The sequence below is a fragment of the Culex quinquefasciatus genome, chromosome 2, assembly GCF_015732765.1.
Source record: "Culex quinquefasciatus strain JHB chromosome 2, VPISU_Cqui_1.0_pri_paternal, whole genome shotgun sequence".
In the NCBI taxonomy this organism is placed as follows: domain Eukaryota; kingdom Metazoa; phylum Arthropoda; class Insecta; order Diptera; family Culicidae; genus Culex; species Culex quinquefasciatus.
Window position 1 is genome coordinate 13,527,160 of NC_051862.1, and position 22,260 is coordinate 13,549,419.

The following is a 22,260-nucleotide window of genomic DNA, read 5'->3' on the forward strand; positions in this document are numbered from 1 at the left end:
AGCATGCTGCATTTGTTTACGTTTTTTTATGTTGCTGTTATGCTGAAGTCGAATCGGCGGACGAGGGGTCCAAACATGGTACTTTTTTATGTGTTGTATGTAATTGTGTTCACATTGAAAATTTTTTCAAGCCTGATACACTGCCGCTAAAATTGAGTCCGTCCCATATGTAAAAACAGCAAGCCGAGAAAAACGCATGTCAAATTTGTCCCGCACGTAAGGCTACGTGTTAGAATTTTACAAAAAAGTGGATTTTGTGGATATTTTTAAAAGTTTTTGTCACCCCCCCCTTCAAAATTGGCCCGAAAAATCAGGGGGCAAAAAAAATATTTTTACAATAAACTTCAAAATTTCAATGAACATTCAAGTGCAACCAACTGAAATCAAATTAAAATACATTCTCCTGCGTTTAAAATCATTTTTAGCATGTTTGGGTTTATTAAAAAATCTTAATATTTTTTGAAAATTTTCGATGCAAAATCTTTTTTTTCGATACAATTTTTGTTTTTGTCAGATCTTAGATTTTTGAAACCTAATGATTGCAAAACAACTGAACTAGTGTAAAATGCATTTTAAAACACTTTTTCATTTAAATGTGAAGACTATGGCTTGTTATTTAAATTTTTATATTTTTGCCCCCTTGACCTCGGCCAGGGCCGAGGGACAAAAACTTTTTTAAATATTTGCATCGGCCTAACATAGTACTAAATTTAATTGATTTTTCTGATAGTTTACATGATTTTGAACCAAACTGCATCATTATCTCAAAATTGACGAAATTACATATGGGACGGACTAGCGAACGATGCAATTCATCGCTACATGGAGCAATATTGATATCGAGAAGATCGACAGCCAGAGAGACGACTGTATTAAAAAAGCCCAAGAAACGGTCAAGGCTGGAGCAACATTTGAAAGGGGCGGTACGACATTGCTCTTACGGTCTTTCATTACACGCGTTTAAATGGGAAGAAAGGCCGTAAGATGTCGTACCACCCCTTTCGTGTTATTCGGATTATCGAGTCTAGATTCTATCAAAAGTTTTAAAATTAAAATTAAAAAAAAAAACTTAAAAAGTTTAAAATCAAGAAATCGAATACTAAAAAAATCTTAATTTTAAAATCTAAAAAGTTCAGAACATCAAAGATTTCAATGTTTAGTTATGCTCCATTGAAAAAATCGAGGAAATTTAAAACACAGAAACTTAAATTAATAAATAAATCCAGGAATTTTAAAAAAAATAAACAGTTCGTATTATATTCTCCAAAGTTTTCTTTAAAAAAATATTTCTTATCATTCACTAAATTTGTGATTCTAACCCACTTCTAACCTAAAATATGATTAAAAATGTATATAATTTGTAATTTAAGATGGCGGCAAAATGGCACTTAAGAATTAAAATTTTAAAATTCAAGAATTTAAGAATTCGGGAAGATAAGAATAATTTAAGAATTTATCAATTGAATAATTTAAGATTTTAAAAATGTTAGAAATGAATAATTCTGGAGTTTTTTTTTTGAAAAGGACCAATAAACCAAATTTTCAGTTTTTGCTTTTTGGGTGTTTATAAATACCCCTGACTCAAGGCGGTTTCAAAAACACCCAAAAAGCAAAAACTGGAAATTTGGTTTATTGGACCTTTTAAAAAAAACTCCAGAATTGAAGAACACAAGAATACAACACACCAATTTCTCATTACTGTATTCAGTTTGATTTACTGAAATCTGCACTACTGAAATTTTCAGTTAATGAAAACTTGCTGAAATTTCAGCGAACTTTAACCGCTCCATAGAAATTTTTACTGAAGTTCAGCGAAAAACTAACTGAAAATTTCAGTAGTGCAGTTTTCAGTTAATATTAACTGAAAACGAACATCAGAATTTGCTGTGAAGAATTTAACAATTTAAGTCTTTAAGAATTTAGGAAATAAAGATGTTAGGATTTTAATATTTTAGAATTGAAATATTTTAAATTTAACAATTTTATGGATTTTTGAATGAAGAAATTCAAGAATTGAGGAATTCATGAATTTAAGTATCAAAGGATTATTAAATTTTTAACAGAAATTTTTAACAGAAGTTTTAGAATTTCTATTATATTTTTTAGATATTTTTTTTTTGTCACGGGAGTCACAACAAGAATGCGCAACTTTTCATGACCGCGTTCCGTACCTAGCTTTAAGTATTTTAGAAAACAGAACAATGTGCTTTTTAGTGTGCAAATATTTGATGTGCAGATATTTCTGGAGAAACATTTGCAAATGGCGTTTAAGGGTCTGAAAGGCATCATTCTCGATCGGCGATTTGGCGGCCATGTTTTTTTTAGAAAAACATTCAAATCTTGTTTCAGAAGAATTGAGACAACGGTAACATTTCAAAAGGCATCATGTACATTTTGACACTTTCTGGGTTATTGAATATACTGAAAGTACTTCTAATAAGCTACCCACTAAAAATGAGCAAAAGTTACTTCAGTAAAGTTTGTTTAATCAGGATTTTAAATAAAGTAACATAAACAAAATCTCTGCCATCAGCAGTCCCTGTTTATATGGCCCTGTCAACCTGTCATACAAAAGACTACATAAACCTCGTGACGAAAAAAAACAACAAGAAAAAAGCGCCATGTAAATTCGGCGAAGAAAAACGAATCATAACAAAGCGCCTCCCTCAGTGACAGCAGGGTGATATCGACGTTGGTGATTTCAAAAGAAGTTATGTTTGTTTTTCTCAAATAAAATTAAGGAAATCATGTTTTATTGAATATGGATGATCAAGTATCAACAAAAGCAACGTTTTTCATCGTTTGTTATCATTAGAACAATTGAAAATTGAAAATGGATGCTCAACATTCAAATGCGTTTTTCTCAAAACGCATGGTTTGTACACTCAAACCCCGATGGTTTGACACCAACTGTTGTCAAACGAACGGGGTCATTTTTTAGTTTGACACCCTTTTTACACGGAGTTCACACACACTACCAAACGTTTGTTTTGATAGTGTGTGTGAGCGCCGTGTAAAAAGTGACAGTTCGTCACTTTTTAGTTTGACTTTGACTAACCAACGGGGTACAAACTAAAAAAGTGTCAAACGAAAAAGTGACCAACCACCGAGGGTTGAGTGTACATGATGCTTTTTGAAATGTTGGCATCAAATTAACAAAAAAGTGTAGTCTGTTGAAAAAAAAGTAAAGTAAGAGAGTTTTTCTTAAAAATGTCCTATAAGCTATTGTGTTTCATATGTGTATAGGACCTATTCAAACATAAAACTCTAGAAATTAAATGTAATGTAATCAATGTAATAACTCATATCTCCGTAATTACACAACACCACATAAATTCACCATCGACTAACCCCTCGTCGCTTCAAAACGAAAACCCGCACCAAAACAAACCCAGCGCTGACATGTGCCAACATAACCTCACAAAATTCAAAAAGTGTTGCTCCCACTTTTAAGCTTACATGCATGCAGGCCAGCGCAGTAAACAAAATCTATCATGCTGGATCGGTAGCTGGGCGCTGCTTCGCAAAACTAAACCGTAATTTTAGGTACGTAATTAACTTTTGATGAGTCTAAAAATAAGCTAAACGACTCATCTCGTGCAGATTATAAGCGAATCCCTGCGAGGAACCACCATGGCCGTGTACCACGACGAGGTCGAAATCGAGGACTTTGAGTACGACGAGGAGGACGAGATGTACTACTATCCGTGCCCGTGCGGGGACCGGTTCCAGGTTAGCCGGGAGGAGCTGGAGGCCGGGGAGGAGGTCGCGACGTGCCCGAGCTGTTCGCTGATCGTGAAGGTGATTTACGACCCGGAGACGTTTCAGGCGGGCCAGGACGAGGTGGAGGTGGGCTCGTCGAAGGGGGGATCGTCCAAGGAGAAGGAGGTTAGCAGTGAGTGAGGCGAGGAGAGGGAGGTTAGTGTTTGTAAATAGTGAGGCGATGACTAAGCTTAAGGACTTTCGGACAATGGCTTTTAACGCTGGTTTAATAATTTTCTCAGTTTTGTATTATTCGAAAATACTATCAAAATGAACAATTTGCGTTGAAAATATGTTTAAAGTTAAAGAGGTACGTACGAATAAAGAGAGTCAAAACAAAAAAAAACTTAAGTGGCACAAATAAACTTAATTTCCGGAAGTGTGTACAATTGCGTCCCCTCACAGGAACGAGACCTTCCCTTTGCTTTTGCCTCGCGTCGTTCGCTTCGATTTGTCTAGAGAGTGGAGGAAGAAGACACAAACATAAAGGACACATTCGACACAGATATCACACGGCGTTCTACTCACCCTTTCGTCCCTGATCGAACGCAATCGGCGCGGTGATTTGATCCTGAGCTTCGTCCTGCGGTTCTTCCGCGTCAAATCGGAGCGTCTTCCGCCGGCTCGGTCCCGAGCAGCAACCGTGAGATGGCTCCTCCTCCGGCTCCACCGCCGGAACCGGCACAAACATCGAACTGCGCCGTCGCTTGCGGATCTCCTCGTCCAGCTTGAACGGCGTCGTCAGCGAGATCGTTTCCACGTCCTCAACTTCGAGCTCCTCGTTGAAGGTGATCTTGGGCTTGGGCGTGTGGATGATTTTGCGACCGCCGCCGTTGGAGCGGCGAACCTCCGGCGTGTCAAGGCCGGAATCGAGAAAGAGCACACTCTTGGCGCGCCGCTTCTCACTGGGGGTCTTCAGGATGGATTTGACGATTTCTTGGCGGCGCAGGGTGTGCTGAAAAGGGGATTTGCGATTTTGTAACGGATTTTATTTGAAAATCAACTTGTTTTAATACTCACATCGTTGAAGATCGTCTTGCGGGATTTCTTGCCCCCGCTGGCGACCGCCGTCGGAGTGCACCCAGTGCAGATACTGTTCCGAGCTATGCTGCTTCGTCGAGGAGTGGTCGCGATTCTAACCGAGCGCTTCACCGGCGTAACAACCGTGACTGTCTCCGTCAGCGCAACTTCCATCATCTTCTTGCGCTTCGCTTCTTCGCGAGCCTTCTTGATCAGGTCGGCCAACCCGCTGGCCTTGGTCTTCATCGGTTTCTTGTCACGCTTCTTGATCCCACCACCGCCAGTGATCTTCTTGACCTTTGGCTGTTCTACGACCTCTTTCCAGTCGTTGTCCTTCAGCACACGAAGCTCCTCGAAGCGACGATCGAGATTTTCAAGATCCAGCGAAACCATCAGCCAGAACCCGTCCAGATCGTCCGTGCGAACCTTCTGGTCCGCCCAGCTACGCTCGTAATGCCCGACCAGCTCCTTAAACTTGGACAGCTTCTTGTTGATCAGGATGTTCGTTTGACCCATCGCCGCAATGATCAATCCCTTGCTGTTCTCGTCGATCGTCTCATCGTCCGCATCGTCCTTGTACAGATCGCACAACTCTTGCAGTCGCTTCAGCTCCTTGTCCACAAGATTGTAGTAAAACACAACCTTCTCCCGCACGTCCGACGGCGGTTGATCCTCCTCGCGGAACGTGTTCAACGACGATCGTCGACTTCCTCCACTGCTGCGACGCTTTCCATCCTGCTTGTTCAGCAACAACGTCGCCAAATTGGCCTCCGGCAGTGGCACCCCCGCCACAACGTCCTCTTCAACGAAACTCATTCGCGGAGTTCCCGAGAGACGCCGCGAAGGACTACCCGCCATACCAACCCGCTTCGGCGAGTCAAACACCTCGATCGTCGGCACTACCTTCGCCGCCGGCTCTTCCTCTACCTGTTGATCCTCCTCAACAAACACCAGCGAATCCTGGCGGGAGAGAATCTGCGTCGCATCCGGATTCGCGATCACCTCCACCTGGGGCTCAGCCACCACATTATCCTGCTCCACAAAGATCAACGACGGCCGCCCGGTCAACGACTTCCTTCCACTGCCAATCAACCTGGGCGAATCCACGATCGTCGGTCGTCGATCAAACTCACCACCTTCCTTCTTAACCTCCTTCACCGTAAACGATCCGTTCGGACTGCAGTCCGAGTCGTCCGAGATCGTAATCACCTGCGGTTCCCACTCGTCCTTCGCCTCCTGCTTGACGTCCTCCACCTTGAACACCAACGAGCGGCGTCGAATCTCGCGCTTCACGATTGCCAGCTGCTCCGTGTCGAGCACCTGCTTCTTGGGGGTCGGCGTGTCCACGTCGATCGGGCTGATGCCCGCGAAGATGTCGTCGTCGTCTTCACCGTCACGCACGGTCGACGGTGGGTGGGCCTTCGGAGAGAAGTGGGTGATCTGCAGGTGCTGGGGAGCGTTTGCGCGGAACAGCTTTTCCAGCGATTTCTTCTTGCGGTTCGTCGACGTGATCATCTGGCCGTCGTTGGCGAACTTGAAGTTGAACTGGGTGGACTTTTGGCCCGAGCGGACTTTTTGGTAGGTCTGGGGGAGAATGTGAGAAAGTACTTTGATTAATGAATGAAGCAAAAAATAAAAAAAGTTTCAAAATTGAATTTACAAGCCATGGTTTCAACATTTGAACGAAAAAAAAAAAAAAAGTTTTAAGTTTTTGCGGTGCTGTACATTTCAATTTCATTAAAAAAAATCTATATATTTAAAATCAGACCCAAATATGCTAAATATGATTGTCAATCCTGAAAAATGCATTTTAGATTGTTTTGAGTTAACTATTTAGTTAAAATTTTGAAGTTTTTTGAAAAAATATGTTATTTATGTGGTCCGTTCACAGAATCTGACTATGCGGTTAATGCAACGCAGTAGGCCTGGCCGCTGTAATTTTTGGTATACATTTTCGGGTTTGTACTGCAATCATTAATATTGTCATGAAAGGATTTGGCGCGTAATCTAACCGCAAGTTCTTCCAGGATGCTTTTTTGGGACAGGCAGCGCTTGTGTTCGATTAGATTAGATTAAACTCAGTATTAAAAAGTTTCAAGACAAAAGATTATCTGTTCTAGAATAATTACAAAAATTATATCGATCGACTATTTCTTCATTCTGTTCAACCATCTTATGGAAACAATAATTCTATCAGATGTCCGCAAATATTCGTTGGAATTTTCTCGACAGCTATGCAAAGTATTGATGTTCCTTTATTTGTAATCGACCGTTGAATGATTCTTTCGTTTCAAATGAGCGGGGTTTGCACTAGAGGTGGGCAAAAAAAGAGCGAGCCGCTCAAAGAGCCGGTTCACTAAAAAGAGCGAACGAACCGTGGCTCAGAAAAAAAGAACCGCGGTTCTTTTTAAACTTCGGTCTTTTGAAAGAACCGTTTCAAGATGGCATGATTTATGTTATAAACATAATTTATTGAATTTCAAAAAATATAGTTTTAGATTTGTTTTTGAGGATTGAAAATGCGGTTTCAAATTTTTCAATGCTAATAAAAATTTATCTCAAAAGTAAATGATTGTCTAAACAAAATGAAAAAAAATGTCATGTACAGCTGTTTGTACACTAAAGTATTACCAGAATACAAGCCAGAATACGAATTTGAACAATTCAAATTGCATAATTTGTAAAATATCACCAAATATCTACTAAATAGTTAAGAAATCTTTGAAAAAAAAAAAAATAAACCCTTTTGTCCGATGAAACTTTAGCGTTCATAGACTTTACCGATAAAATCAGTAGGTAGAAAAGAGTTCACAGAATATTTTCTTCAAATAAAACATCAGCATTAGTTCAATTCTTACAGACATAAACGCAATTAAAAACAAATTTTCCAGCATCCTAGATTTAAGTTTGGATGCCATTCAATTACTCGAATGTTTAGGTTCGAGTAGAAATCTTGACAAAGAGACCACCAAGACTTATGGTTTCCAAGGGCATCTTCTCATTTTAATTTGCTTTATCACATAATTTCTAAAAGTCCAATGTGAAATAACTCATAAAATCACACGGTTCTTAAAAAAAACCTTTTTTATCCAAACTTTGAAAAAGAGCGAAAGAACCGATCAAAAGAGCGGTTCTTTTTAATGAGCGAACGAAAATGAGCGGCTCCTAAAAAAGAGCGGTTTTGCCCACCTCTAGTTTGCACAGTGCTTATTTATTTATTTATTTTTGACGTAGACTTACGTCTTTGTCGAAGGTACTGGGGTGTCATTTCAAAAAACCCGGGCCGAAGGCCCTGGATTACTGCGTCATCCGTCAAACGCTTATATCTTCCTTCCCTCTAATCGAATCGACACGATTTATGTTCCAATCGATTCGAAAATTATTCAGCAATTTGCTATAAAACTTTCATTGTTGGCAAAATAGTTGAACTATTGAAACAATTGAATGTTTTAAAATGTTTTCAAAATGCACAGATTTTGCAAGCAAAATGAGCACTTCCCACTCACGGACGGGAATGTCAAGTACCTATTTTGAGGGGAAAATCATCCGAGCAACGCGACCGAGTGTCGGTCGCGAAAAAGGAGGGGAAGTAGCGGGCCGAAACATATATAAGAAACTGCGCCAGATTTCAGACCATCATTCACGTCTCAGACGTCGGACCGGCAGCAGCAGCAGCAGCAGGAGAGAGACCAGAACAGCAGCAGCAGGAGAGAGGGACCAGAACTGGAAAAGAAGCGCGCATCGCCTTCTCGTCGTCACCGTCAGCCAGTTGCCTCTCTTTGGCCGGACCGTTTGGATCTTTCGTGGTTGCCGTGGTTCGGAGTTGCCTCACTCCCCGTCCCTCGTCCCACCTGGGACGAGGCATCAACGAGATGAGGCGCGCGCCTGCTGCCTTCCGCTGAAGAGCCTCTCGTGGGTCAAGCCGTGGTTGTGAAACAACAACTAGCTCGTCGCATTCGCGGCGAGCGCTTCTGAAAGAATTGCGTCGTGTCCAATTCCAAACTGTTGAAAGAGTTGCCCTCATCCCTCGATCCACCCGGGACGAGGCAGCGAGCTAGTTTAAATTTCAGGAACAAATTTTGGTCTTTGGGGGCCGGACCGTTTGGATCTTTCGTGGTTGGGGGTGAGGATTTCCTAACTCTTCGGAGTTGCCCACTCCCCGTCCCTCGTCCCACCCAGGACGAGGCAGCAACAGGGTGAGGGGCGCCGCCTGCCTCTCGTGGGTCAAGCCGTGGTTGTGAAACAATCAGGAAGGGGGTGAAGACTTCCCAACTCTTCGGAGTTGCCTCACTCCCCGTCTCTCGTCCCACCCGTGATGAATCGGTGAAATGCCTTTCAGGAACTAGTGTTGGTCTTGGGGGGTGACGGATTGCACAGCTTTCTGAACCCCTTTCTCTCCACCACATTATGCTACCAAACTTTCATTCGATTCGCGAAAAATCGTTGTTCGTTCTTCTCTCCTCCATTCGATGTTTCCATTGTTTAAATACGGCTTTCTAGTCAAATATTTACCAACACATTCAAAGTATGGTTACATGGCAGTTGCGGTCCGATTAAGTTGACTGGAGTGTGTAAGTTTTGTTTTGTCGGGGGGTCCATCTCCCATTCACGATCTTATTCCGTTAATGTATTTCAAGTATCTAGCAAATTTTTCAAAATTAAGATATGGAAAACTCTATGTCCAGTAGACACATCTCAAAACTTTACGTAGTCTACGCCATTCCGGTTATGTCTGTGACATAACTACTTTGACTTTTTCAGATAATTTTCAATCGCTAGGGCATCTCCAGCGCTGGGGTGCAAATCAAATTTGCACCCGGCTCATGAATACCGAGATCAAATTTGCCACCTTGAAAAAACTCCGTCATCCCCACCGCTAAGGTAGCAAATTTGCCACCGAAACAAGCCCACCGCGGGGGGCAAAAATGGGTTTTTATCATTTTTTGCTCTCGTTTACCTTCAAAATCAATAATTATGTGTTGATTCATGCCTAGAAATGCCAAAAGTTTATTAAACTTTATAATCCTATTGAAAATTTCAAAGAATTTCATTTTTCGAAAATGTCGAAAGTTAAACCATTTGCTACCCGATTTGATTCCCACCAAATTTGCTCTCGAGTTTGCCCCCGAGTCTCCCACCGCGCGTAGCAAAGCAGGTATCAAATTTGATCTCAAGTTCATCTGTAGAAGAAAAATATGTGTCGGTACCTGTCGGGTACTCATTTTCTGATACCCGACAAGTACCGGCAAGCCGGGGGCAAAGTTTTGAATGCGTGTTTCGGAGATTTTTGTATGTCTGCTCTTGTGTATGATTCAAAAATTCAAAAATTCAAAAATTTAAAAATTTAAAAATTCAAAAATTCAAAAATTCAAAAATTCAAAAATTCCAAAATTTTAAAATTCCAAAATTCCAAAATTCCAAAATTTCAAAATTAAAAAATTCCAAAATTCCAAAATTCAAAAATTCGAAAATTCTTAAATTCAAAAATTTAAAAATTTAAAAAATCCAAAAATTCCAAAATTTTAATATTCTAAAATTCTAAAATTCTAAAATTCTAAAATTCTAAAATTCTAAAATTCTAAAATTCTAAAATTCTAAAATTCTAAAATTCTAAAATTCTAAAATTCTAAAATTCTAAAATCCTACAATTCTACAATTCTAAAATTCTAAAATTCTACAATTCGAAAATTCTAAAATTCTAAAATTCAAAAATTCTAAAATTCAAAAATTCAAAAATTCAAATATTCAAAAATTCAAAAATTCAAAAATTCAAAAATTCAAAAATTCAAAAATTCAAAAATTCAAAAATTCAAAAATTCAAAAATTCAAAAATTCAAAAATTTAAAAATTCAAAAATTCTAAAATTCAATAATTCAAAAATTCAATAATTCAATAATTCAATAATTCAATAGCATGAGCATGAGCATGAGAGACCACCCATGGTTGTCCTTCTCCGTTGCTGAACAGGACCGTAATATCCCATCAGCACAACTGGTCACACGCTTCAACGATCAAATGATGTTTCCCTTATCAACAGCATGCATGAATGCGCTGAAAAGATAAAACATCACGATCATCAAAACTAGAGCCGGTGCGAATAGGAAACAGTCGTTGGCCACCAACGGCGCCCGCCATGTCAGTTTGTAGATCTCGAGGGGATGGGACGGGAATGTTAGTTAGCACAGGCTGCTACCAAGGGTGGGTTCTATACGATATCCACACCCCGCGTGTGCCGGAAAACTACTTCTACTTGGGATTTTGTTAGTGGGGAAGGGTAATGGCCAGGATTCATCATAGAGGATGATGATGTGGCCCAATAATCAATGAATTTTGTTGAATAGGGTGATGTATTATGTATTCTCAAGGCAAACAATCGGATGATGCGGATGAGACCGTTCCCGGTTATTTGGTGTTGAGTTTAACATAAATGATTCAATCTTAGACAGCCGGCTGTGGAAAGATAGAATCAAAATTATGTGTGATTAAAAGGTGAAATATTAAACTCAGCGTAACATATTTACGTAGAGTTGCCCTGAGACTATTTATACTTTTAAATTATTATAAAATGAGCGACCAATGATTGACTGAAGAGTTATGATGTTATCTGAAGGACTTGAACAATCGCGTTGAAACAATATTTGTCGCCGTGATTCGCGGGAAACGAATGGTCGAATTGAATGATAATTTATATTTTGCTGACGCAATTTAAAAAGAATCTTCCCGTGAAATAATTGCAAATAATAGAACAAAGAAATCCGACTGTGATGTGTATCAAATACATGACTAACGAGAAAAACACACCGACGACGATGGACGAAAACGGAACGCGAAAAAAAATGCGTCCCGACGGACAGGCACCGCGAAACGAACTGGCTCAGCTCTGCTGTCATCATGACAACCAGAGCTAGCCGCACCCGAAATACACACCGACGACGATCGACGAAAAAGGAACGCGAAAAAAAATGCGTCCCGACGGATAGGCACCGCGAAACGAACTGGCTCAGCTCTGCTGTCATCGTGACAACCAGAGCTAGCCGCACCTTCACACACACACGCACGAACTCACCCGAAATACACACCGACGACGATCGACGAAAACGGAACGCGAAAAAAAAATGCGTCCCGACGGACAGGCACCGCGAAACGAACTCAATTCAATAATTCAATAATTCAATAATTCAATAATTCAATAATTCAATAGTTCAATAATTCAATAATTCAATAATTCAATAATTCAATAATTCAAAAATTCCAAAATTCAATAACTCAAAAATTTAAAAACTTAAAAATTCAAAAATTTATTTTTTTAAATTTTGAATTTTTTAAAATTTTGAAAATTTTTAAAAATTTTGAATTTTTTGAAATTTTTGAATATTTTGAAATTTTTGAAACTTTTTAAATTTTTAAATTTTTTTAAATTTTTTCAATTTTTTCAATTTTTTTAATTTTTTAAATTTTTATTTTTTTTAAATTTTATATTCTTTTTAAATTTTTTTAATTTTTTTATTTTTTTTAAATTTTTAATTTTTTTAATTTTTTTAAATTTTTAAAATTTTTAAAATTTTTTAAATTTTTTAAATTTTTTTAAATTTTTTAAATTTTTTAAATTTTTTAAATTTTTTAAATTTTTTAAATTTTTTAAATTTTTTAAATTTTTTAAATTTTTTAAATTTTTTAAATTTTTTAAATTTTTTAAATTTTTTAAATTTTTTAAATTTTTAAATTTTTTAAATTTTTTAGATTTTTAAATTTTTTAGATTTTTAAATTTTTTAGATTTTTAAATTTTTTAAAATTTTTTTCCGTGCTTGATTTGATTTTTTCGTGCATAATTCCATTTGAAGCGGTAGCAAACAGACTGAATACCGGGTAGCAAAGTGAAATCCCGAAGAACTGAGAGCAAATTTGCTACCGCGACAGCTACCGCGATGGGGTTGACGTCGGGTGCAAATTAGCTTTGCTTCGATGTTTGCACCCAGCGCTGGAGATGCACTAAATCCAAATTATTTGAAAAAAAAAAAAAATGCAAACAACGTAACGAAAGAAACATTTGACGGGATAAAATTTTATTATATCGATTAAAATGCGTAATCGATATAATGATATTGAACACTGTCCCATGAGGTCGAATCTTGAAATACCGAAATCGGAATGAAGTAAAACTGAGGATTAAACTATTTAAAATATTCATTTAATTTTCTGGCGAACAAACAAAAATTCATTAATTAAAAAAAAAATCATGAAAAATTCAAAAATTAAGAATAAAAAAAAGGATAAATGTTTAAAAAATCCAAAAACTAATAGATTGAATAACATATAATAAGTTCAAAAATTCTAAAACTTCTAAAAATTTATAAATTTTAATATAAAAAATAAAATAATAATAATAATAGGACCAGGGCTTTAAAAACAAAAAATCTATATTTGTCAAAGTTTCTGGAAATTCTAGAAATTTCATAAATTTAAATGCCCAAATTTCAAATTACAAAAAAAATCTAGGGATCTTAATAAAAAACAGTTCATATTCGATTATCTTAAATTATTTCGAAAGTTGTGTTAAGCTCCATAAATTTTGTTGTAAATTTGTATGGAAATTTAGTTCCGAGGGGGTTAAGTGCAGTATGGAGATCGGAAGAAACGCGGTCAAGAAAACTAAAAAATTAAGAATTCAAAAATTAAAATTTAAGAATTGAAAAGAAAACTACAAAAAGAGAAGAAAATCGACAAACAAAAATGTAGGGGAGAGTGGGGAGACTTGATTCCCTTTTTTTGTATCGCACATAACTCTGTCAATTTCTCACAAAACTATGAAAACCCAGCCCAATTATTTAATCTTGAGGCTGATTCCAGTGACTGTAAAAATGCAGGGATCAAGTCTCCCTAAACGCACTTTTTTAAACAATTGATTGTAAAAATAGTATGACGATAAATTTAACGTCAAATGCGTAAGGGTTTTGGAGTTGATGTGTTTATCAAACAATTCACGTACAAATTTTTTTTTTTGGGTAATTTTTGAGTGTTTTTTACACTTATAAAAACAAAGAAAATAGATCTCTTGGAAGTTTTTTGCAGCACTTTTTAGAAAAATGTGTGTAACTCTATCTAAACATTTTTTTTTCTTTATTTTCTACAATGAGTTTTAATCGATTTCGCACAATTTTCTAGAACAAAGCTAATTTTTTTACCCACATAGTGACAAGATACAGGCTAGGGATCAAGTGTCCCCGGGGATCAAGTCTCCCCACTCTCCCCTATATACTTCAAAAAATCTAAGACTCTAAAATTCAAATGTTTTGACATTCTGGTATCAAATTTCAAAATCAACAGATCCTTAACTTCATAAATTCTCAAGTACTTGAATTATTAAATTTTTAAAGTTTTTGTTCAATTCTAACATGCTGCCAAAAAGAGTAGTGCGGTGCCTGTGTGGACGCGCAGTCCTGTTTTTTCGTGTTATTTTCCGTCTCTTTTGTGTCGCTGTTCGAGTGCATGGGGTGATTGGTCATTATAAATAAATAATGGCATCAATAGTGCGGTGCCTGTGTGGACGCGCAGTCCTGTTTTTTCGTATTATTTTCCATCTCTTTTGTGTTGCTATTTGTGTACATGGGGTGATTGGTCTTCTTCTTCTTCTTTTTTCTTTATTTTTAGTTCGCGCGTTCGTTGACCAATGAGTTAATTTTTGTTCTATTTACATAGTTTTCGATAGAAACGATCCGAATTCTTTTTTTTCGAGACAAGCAAGTCGTATTGCTGGATTAAGTCCTTTCTATATCATCGATGATCGGAAGGCACGCCGACGAATATGTTTTAAGGCTTATTCGCAATTCGCAATTCGCAATTTTCAGTGTAAGAACGGGCCTTGACCGATCTTATGCACCAGGTTCCCGACGAACACGCACTGCCCTTACACCTACATCTCACCCTTGCTCTGAGTCAGTACGAGCAGCACGCTAGAACACGCTTTGAGTGTTCGTGCCAGGCATGCACACCTTCTTTTCCGGTTACGCATTTTAACTCGGCCGGGGGTGGTACATTACGTAGGGTTTGATGTAAGTATAAGCGCCTAACCATTTATAGTGTGCCTATCAACTATCATTAAAGCAAAAACTGATTATTTTTAGTTTGAATTCAAAAACTAATTGTTATTTACTGTGTATTGTTTCTCCTGAAATCTTTCCTAGTGTTGAGTCGTATTTATATGTTGCTATTTCTTTTGTCGCGGTGTTTTGTTACAATTTTTGGTCCTAAGCATGTTATAAAAGTTTACCAAAAATACAATAGTAATATTTGTATTAATCCCTTAACCATTCCATAAATTGAGTAAGGGCTCAAACCTCACTTGTTTGAAAAAAGGGTAAAGATTGAAAACAATTGACAGTAAAAGAGAATTTATTTTATAAAAATCAAGTATCAATAGTAAGAGAATGATGAGCGTATTTTGAAGAATAGAAATGAGAAGCTAGATGTATTAGATGTAAAATTAGACAATAGTTAATAAATAGAGATACAAAACAAGCTTAGATTAAAGTAATGATAATTTATAGGACAGATAAAGAATTATTCAAATAAATAAATTCGCAATAAAATCAAAAAAGATTAGGCGAATGATAAATAGACTTGATATTACTAGTACGTTAAGGAAAAGTATATTTTTAAGGAAAAAAAAACAAAACAAAGTTTGATACAGCAGTATCAATTGATAGAAAAGAGTGGAAAAGCTTTGAGAGATAAGAGAATCAAAAGTTAGTAAAATTAAAATCAAATGTTGGAAATTAAATAGAAGAATCAGTTAAGAATTGGGAATCAGAAGAGCAAAATAAAAATAGGAGATAGGTGGTAGCTGAGAATGAAGAGAAGAGAAACCCCGTTGTGCGATGTTTCAGGTACATCCACAGCAGTTGACTCAACATACTGCGAATCAAAACAATACCGTCTACAATCACAAATTACTTCCCTTTCCCACGTTGTCGCGCCCCTTTCTTTTAGCCGTCTCGACTCTGACCCGCGGTGGTCAAAGGTTTACGATCCGTTTCCACAGGCCACCAGCTAGGTCATCATGAAAACCAAGCCAACGTGGAGGTAAGAAAATAGGACACTCGCAAGGAACCAGAGCTATACTGTTCTGATCAAGATAATTCGGATGATCTAACAGAACTACGGATGTAGTTAGTTGCGCTCCTTCCAGGATGTTCCTTACGTGGACGTCAACCGAAGAGCACGCAACAAGGTCAGTGCCATTGCATGCTCTTAGGTATCAATCCTTGGCCTGCAAATATGTTTTAAGGCTTATGATATAAAATCATTTTAATGAATAAAGCCCTTCTTACATCACCGTTGATCGGAAGGCACGCCGACGAAGAATTTCTGGAGGATCGCGGTCGAATTAATACTATATTTAAAATTCTAGATAGCTATCATTCGGATTCGATTGTGAGTAGCGGGACTTCGCGGTTATTATGCAACGTGTTTTTTGGAGTCTTTTTATATTTTAAATTTATAAGTCCTTCTTTTATCATCGTTGATAGGAAGGCACGCCGCCGGTTAAGTTCGTTTAAGTTATTGTTTTAATTTCATTACAATCGGTTACGTGGTGTCCTGTTTTCTTTTCGTTTATATTCGTTGATCGTAATAATTTATTCCAACTGGCAGCTTTAGTATTGACTCATCTACTATTTTTGACATTTGCTCGCGTTATCTTAATTGTACCAACAGTAAAAATATACTGATAAGTCCAGCCCATAGCACTACCGCTCGGTTGGCACGCGTTCGATTAAAACAAACTTTTTAAATAATCAATTATTTATCTTTCCGCAGCCGGCTGCCTAAGATTTAAAATTTCAACCGATAAACAAAATGCTCATGGTCACATCACTGCCACTCGTGAATCCTGACCTCATACCCATCTACTAACCCCTCAAAACTCATGTGATACTTTGTCGGAGAAGCAGTCGATTGGGCGGTCTCTATCACTCAAGTATCGGACTAACATTCCCATCCACTTCCCCGTGACTCTACCACTGGTCGTGGCCGGCGCCGGTATTGATCAGCATGATAGGGGCCTTTGAGAAGTTGCGAAGCGAGGAAAGATAGCTCCCACTCATCTTCCACGGCTCGTGGATGTAACTTCTGGAGGTCCTGGTCAATAACGGAGTAGCAACTGCGGGTGGGCACCTATGCTATGCTATGCTAATTCTAACATGCTGCCAAAGAATCCGACATTTTTAAGAATAGTCATATATATTCAGGAATTTTTAAAATTTTTGATTCATGATTTTTTCAATATGAAATTTAAATTTCTTTTAAAAAAAATCAATTATAGCATTATTGAATATTTAAATTTAGATTTTTTTAAAACATTACGAATTTTAAACTTTCTACTTTTTTAATTCAGAATTTTTAAATTTTTGGGTATTTGAATTTTTAAATTTCAGATCTTTGGAAAATTGTTAATATTTTGTTTTTAAGTTTATAATTTTAAAATTTTCCTTGGGCATGAGTAAGGACCTTGACGATGTTAGCAATGTTGGCGTGATAATATCACTTCCCCCCAGTCAACATTTTTGCCATGCGAAGCGGACCTCGACGCTGTGACTAGGTCCTAGCTAGGAGCCATCAGTGTCTTAAGAGGTGGTCCCAAGGCCGAGTAGGAGTTCATGAAGCAAATTAGTCGTCTCCCACCCCTTTCAAATTGAAAAATGAACTCTGAAACCAGCGCTTACTCACAACAGAAGCAGAGGCCTCTTCTAGGCATTGTAGGATAGAATAGAATTTGAAATTTATTTAAAAAAATGTTACGTGCATAAGTTTCAAACTGCCATTTCAGTAATAATACAAAGCATTTTGATAAGTCAAAATTTCCATAGAGTCTCGGTCAATCAATAATGTAATGATATCGGACAAAATTCGTTAATTTGTTGAACTAACGGTTTTCGGATTATGGTTGTATCGACCATTGTTGCGAATCGAGGATCTACTGGAGCTTTGACGATCAAATAATAAAAAGTTAAAAATTGAAATTTTAGGCCACGGTGTCAACAGGTCGCATGGTGGATCCGGACAACGTTTTCATCAAAATATTTGAGATCCGGCCTCCTAAAAGTGCATATATAACACTTAAGTGCTTATAACTTTTGATAGAATTTTCAGATCTTCAACGTTTTGAGCTCGTTGGAAAGCTCTTTTAAATACCTTTTAAAAAATGTATAGCATGACGGGTTATCTTACAAAAACCACCCTTTTACAATCTTACGGACTTTATTCGAAATCGTTGTTTTAGCATAACTTTTGAAGTACTTTACTAAATTTCATAGTATTAACTAGGGTCTTGTGGGACCTCAAGACGGATCGAATGAGACCGGTCGAAATCGGTTCAGCCAATCCGAAGATAATCGTGTGCATATTTTTCGGTGCACGGACTCACATCCAGACACACGCACAGACATTTGTTCAGAATTTGATTCTGAGTCGATAGGTATACGTGAAGGTGAGTCTACGAGGTCTAATAAAGAAGTTTATTTTTCGAGTGATTTTATAGCCATTCCTCATTGAGGCGAGGAAGGCAAAAATATTTGCAACGGCCAAACGATGATTTTATAACCATTACGGTTATCGCCAAACGCTTAAAATTTTTGTTTACTTTTTCAAAAGGTTCTATGTTCATAGGAAAATCATGGCGCATTGGATGTTTTGAAAAAGTAATCTCAGAATTGTTTGTAAGCCGCTCTAGATTTATATCAAATGCAAGGTAACCAACGTAAATGAAACACTAGCACAATTTGCTTAGCACTTAGAAAATCACATTACTTTTATTCGATAACTCTAAACCCACTTGGCCACAACCAACCACTACGAGGCTCTCTACGCCTCTATCGCCCGATAATCCCGCGTCACCATCCAAAGCCTGTTGATACTCCGCGCGCCGTCGGCCACTTGTGCAGAAAAGAAAAACAGCAAATCGGTCCCGTCTATCGTGCCGTTGAGGATTTTGCCCGTTTCGACCGGGCTGAGGTAGAGACGGGCACCAAAGTACGGTTTGATGATGGCTTCCGATGCTGGTGCTGCCGCGACGACGTCCCGCGACATCAGTACCGGCGCCTCCGGATCGCATTCGGTGAGAAATTTCGGCTCAATTTGGTGGTGGCGCAGATCCGCTTTGGCGCATATTATCGTGTTGCTTCGGGGCAGTTGTTGATTTATGGCAGCGGTAATTTGCGGTGTGTTGATAAAGAAGAGATCGCTGGTAATTAGCAGATAGTCAGCCGGAACGCAGCGTCTGCTGAAGTGTTTGAGGTGACGTCGTATGAAGCTTGCCTGCTCTTCAGGTGACCTCGTTAATGCAAACTTGACTTGCACGCCCAAATTGCTGGGGTGAGCCCACGTGCGGCGAATCATCTGGCGCACTTTGCGGTTGCGCTTTGGAGACTTTACTACGATGAGCAGTCTTGCGCGATCGGATGGGGGGCACTTTTCACCACTGACGCCGAGCACGGCTGGCTTCCCCTCGGCGTATCGAACACTCTTCAAACTGTCCAGCAGGTTGCCATTTTCACGATTAATCACGATTTCCGGCTCGTGAGCTAGCTGCACGGAAGTCACGATGATCAGCGACAGTGCCGTAATGACCGCAATCACGCAGAACAGCGTGAATCTTTCGAAAAATACCGACATTTTAGCTTTAATGCGCGCCGTAGATTCCCGTCGTCGTCGAGTTGGTTAATCTGGATTGAAACTGCCTGTTGTTGAGAAGAGAGCTTGTAAACAACGACTGAATCCAAGCCCGAGGTGGTCAAGTGGTACGGCAGCGTACGATATCAGCTGTGTATGTTAGGTACCTCTCTCTCTCCAGCTACACAATTTGTTGATATTGGAGACACATTCCTACACACATTGCTCGTCGCTGCTCAATGACTGGGGCGGGGGACGACTCTTGCTGCTTTGCCTAGCTGCTGTGGCTTTGATGCGATGTGTGATGGTCGTGTAAATCCATTCGTCGTCGTCGTCTGGGGGAATTTATCGTACACTCGCGACGACGCGGTGAGTAATGCGGTGCAGTTTGGATATGGGACTTTGGGAGCAATGCTAGGCGCTAACGTATGAGCTGCCCAGCATGATCATTGCGACGTCACAGTTGTAGCGAGGCACGAAGACAAACATTGCGTAGATATAATTGTTATTATCTAGCATGAATAATTTACTCAAAAGTGCGTTTGGCCTCCTACACTTAGTATGATTTTCATTAATGGATATTTATGCCATCCGACCTTGTTAATATCAATGCATTTGATTTGAGCTATGATTCAACCTGATAACGTTTCCAGATCATCAAACTTTTTATTCATCCTTTTTTTCTACAGCTCTTCTAGGCGAATTAGGAAAACTTGAAAAAAAAGGATGTCTCCAGTTATCAAGCGCCCAGCTATCGAATAACCACTGTAATCATTAGGGTGGTTCAGATTTGACTTTTCGCCTGCCATTACATTTAGTGCTGATTTCTCAAAACAAAGACTGAAATGCTAGTTTGCAAAGCTACGTTTTCAAAAGGTCCTCTCAGCATAGAAATTGGAATTCCAACAAAAAGTTGCAACGACCTTCGAACAACATCCCCTCAAAACGTGCAACATGCAACGACATTCCACAATCCCCCTCTTCCCTTTCTCTTACCGTGAATCCCGTCGCTCCTGCAATGATCTTCGCCGTTGCACCCTTCTTGCTGGAAGCAGCAGTCGCAGCTGTTTTCGTCGTCGTCGCCGGTGCAGCCACCGTGGGCAGTTTGTTTCTTCCTGCTCCCTTCGTTGTCGCCGTCGTCGTGGTCTTTGTTGCCGTTCTGGACTTGGTCACCGTTGCCGTGTTAACTTTCAGCTTGATTTCGTTCGACGGCGTCGCACCCCGACGCCACGTGTCCACCTTGGGCTGGGCCAGCTTGACCGAGGCTGGCGTTTTGACGTTCAAAATGTTCCGCCGGGCGCGGTCCTGTTCGACGGCTGCGTTTCCGAGTGGTTCCCTGCGGCGGGTGTCCACCCGAGGTGTGGCATGTTTGGCCGCTGGCGTTAGCAGCTTGCGCTTCTCGGCCATCTTCTTGAGCTCTTGCTCGGACTTTTTGAACAGGTTCTTCTCGTACTCCCTGTTGACCAGGTTGTTCTTCGGAACAACGGAAACGAACGGTTTCTTCTTGACGGCGGAGCTGATCTTGGACTTGGCCTTTTCCTCTTTGTACTTCCGTAGCCTGGCCAGTCGTTCCTCGTACTTGGTCCGCATGACATTTTCCTTGTCTTCTTCGTTCTCCTGGTGGGACCTGCGGCGTTTCTTGCCCTCCGACGGAGGTTGCACCTTAACAAGAGGCGTCTTTCGGAACAGCGGTGCATCGTCGTTGTTTTCATCGTCAAGGTCCGACGACGCGTTCAGATTACGGTTGGTAAAGTGCAGATCCTGTCGGGAACTCTCCCTCTTCGAGCGGATCGCTTGGCTGTTGCTGTCCTTCAGCCGGCCGGATTGTCCGCGGGACGCGTTTTTGTAGAACGCACGGTATTCCATCGCGTGTGCGCGCGTTTCTTCCTTTCCTTATCGTCAATCCACTATTTTCACTAGAATCTTAACAAAAACTGAAAGTAAACTAGACGAAACGAAACGCGGAAACATTCGAAGTTACACAAAACAGCGCGCGTCCTCCCGAGGTGGCAGTTGAATTTTTGTTTTGCTTTCAAGCGCGATTGTTCCTTCAGGACTGCTGCGATTCTTCTTCGGTCGTTATTTTTCTCAACCGTTTTTTAAAAACTCACGAAGGAGATGCGAACGCTCTGTCGTCTGTCTCACTCTTTCGTTCTTGGTGCCGTTTTGCTTCCTGCTCTCGCAGCTGGATTACCAGCTGGTTCAAATTGACAGTAGTGATGTTTACATTTTGCCTCTCCTTCTCGTTAAAACTTTTTAAATTTACCCAACTCCGACAGCTGTCGGAGTGGGTCGTGTCACACTTGAGCCACAGACAAGCAGATTTGAAATTATTAAATTTAACAGAACAGAATCGAACTTCATTTTAATTATTATCTAATTTCGATTTAAGGTGAAGCCCGAGGTGAAGCCTCGGGTGAAGCCGTTGATCAAAAAGAAGAAAATTGATCATCACTCTAAAATTCTCTGTATAGCATTTAATTTTAAGAATTTCTGCACCAAAATGAATCAGCATGTGCCGGTTGGTGCCTTCTTGAAGCAACTGAAATTTTTTTTATTCTAAATCAAATGTGTTTCAAAATTGGGTCCTAAAATGAAGCTTAGATTGCTGATATTATTGTTTACAGCGATAAAGCTTATTTTTCTGAGTACAATGACCCTTTGTACGAGCACAAAGAGTTTAAAATGGATTTTTAAATCAATTTTGAAAAATTAACCTCGCGGTCCTTCTTGACAGAAAAGCTCCTACTTGACAGCTCGTTCCAAGGGGACCATAGTTGATCCATCGAAAAAATGTTGTCTTGTCAAAAAAA

The 22,260-nt window shown here is 39.2% G+C and overlaps 3 protein-coding genes across 3 annotated transcripts; 1 reads left to right on the top strand and 2 right to left on the bottom strand.

Annotated features, from left to right (window-relative positions):
* Nucleotides 1–3,410: 3,410 nt before the first annotated feature.
* On the top strand, nucleotides 3,411–4,108 carry LOC6032323 (DPH3 homolog). The gene is made up of 2 exons (XM_001842901.2): nucleotides 3,411–3,546; nucleotides 3,604–4,108. Exon 2 carries the CDS (start codon nucleotides 3,634–3,636, stop codon nucleotides 3,901–3,903), a length of 270 nt encoding a protein of 89 aa, XP_001842953.2. The 5' UTR covers nucleotides 3,411–3,546; nucleotides 3,604–3,633; the 3' UTR covers nucleotides 3,904–4,108.
* LOC6032322 lies at nucleotides 3,993–21,593 on the bottom strand. Its single transcript, XM_038254008.1, has 4 exons — nucleotides 20,444–21,593; nucleotides 4,783–6,366; nucleotides 4,291–4,717; nucleotides 3,993–4,217 (listed from the first exon to the last, which is right to left on the bottom strand). Exons 1-4 carry the CDS (start codon nucleotides 21,311–21,313, stop codon nucleotides 4,162–4,164), a joined length of 2,937 nt encoding a protein of 978 aa, XP_038109936.1. The 5' UTR covers nucleotides 21,314–21,593; the 3' UTR covers nucleotides 3,993–4,161.
* LOC6032321 lies at nucleotides 18,558–19,687 on the bottom strand. The gene is made up of 2 exons (XM_001842899.2): nucleotides 19,615–19,687; nucleotides 18,558–19,515 (listed from the first exon to the last, which is right to left on the bottom strand). Exon 2 carries the CDS (start codon nucleotides 19,448–19,450, stop codon nucleotides 18,641–18,643), a length of 810 nt encoding a protein of 269 aa, XP_001842951.1. The 5' UTR covers nucleotides 19,451–19,515; nucleotides 19,615–19,687; the 3' UTR covers nucleotides 18,558–18,640.
* Nucleotides 21,594–22,260: the final 667 nt, after the last annotated feature.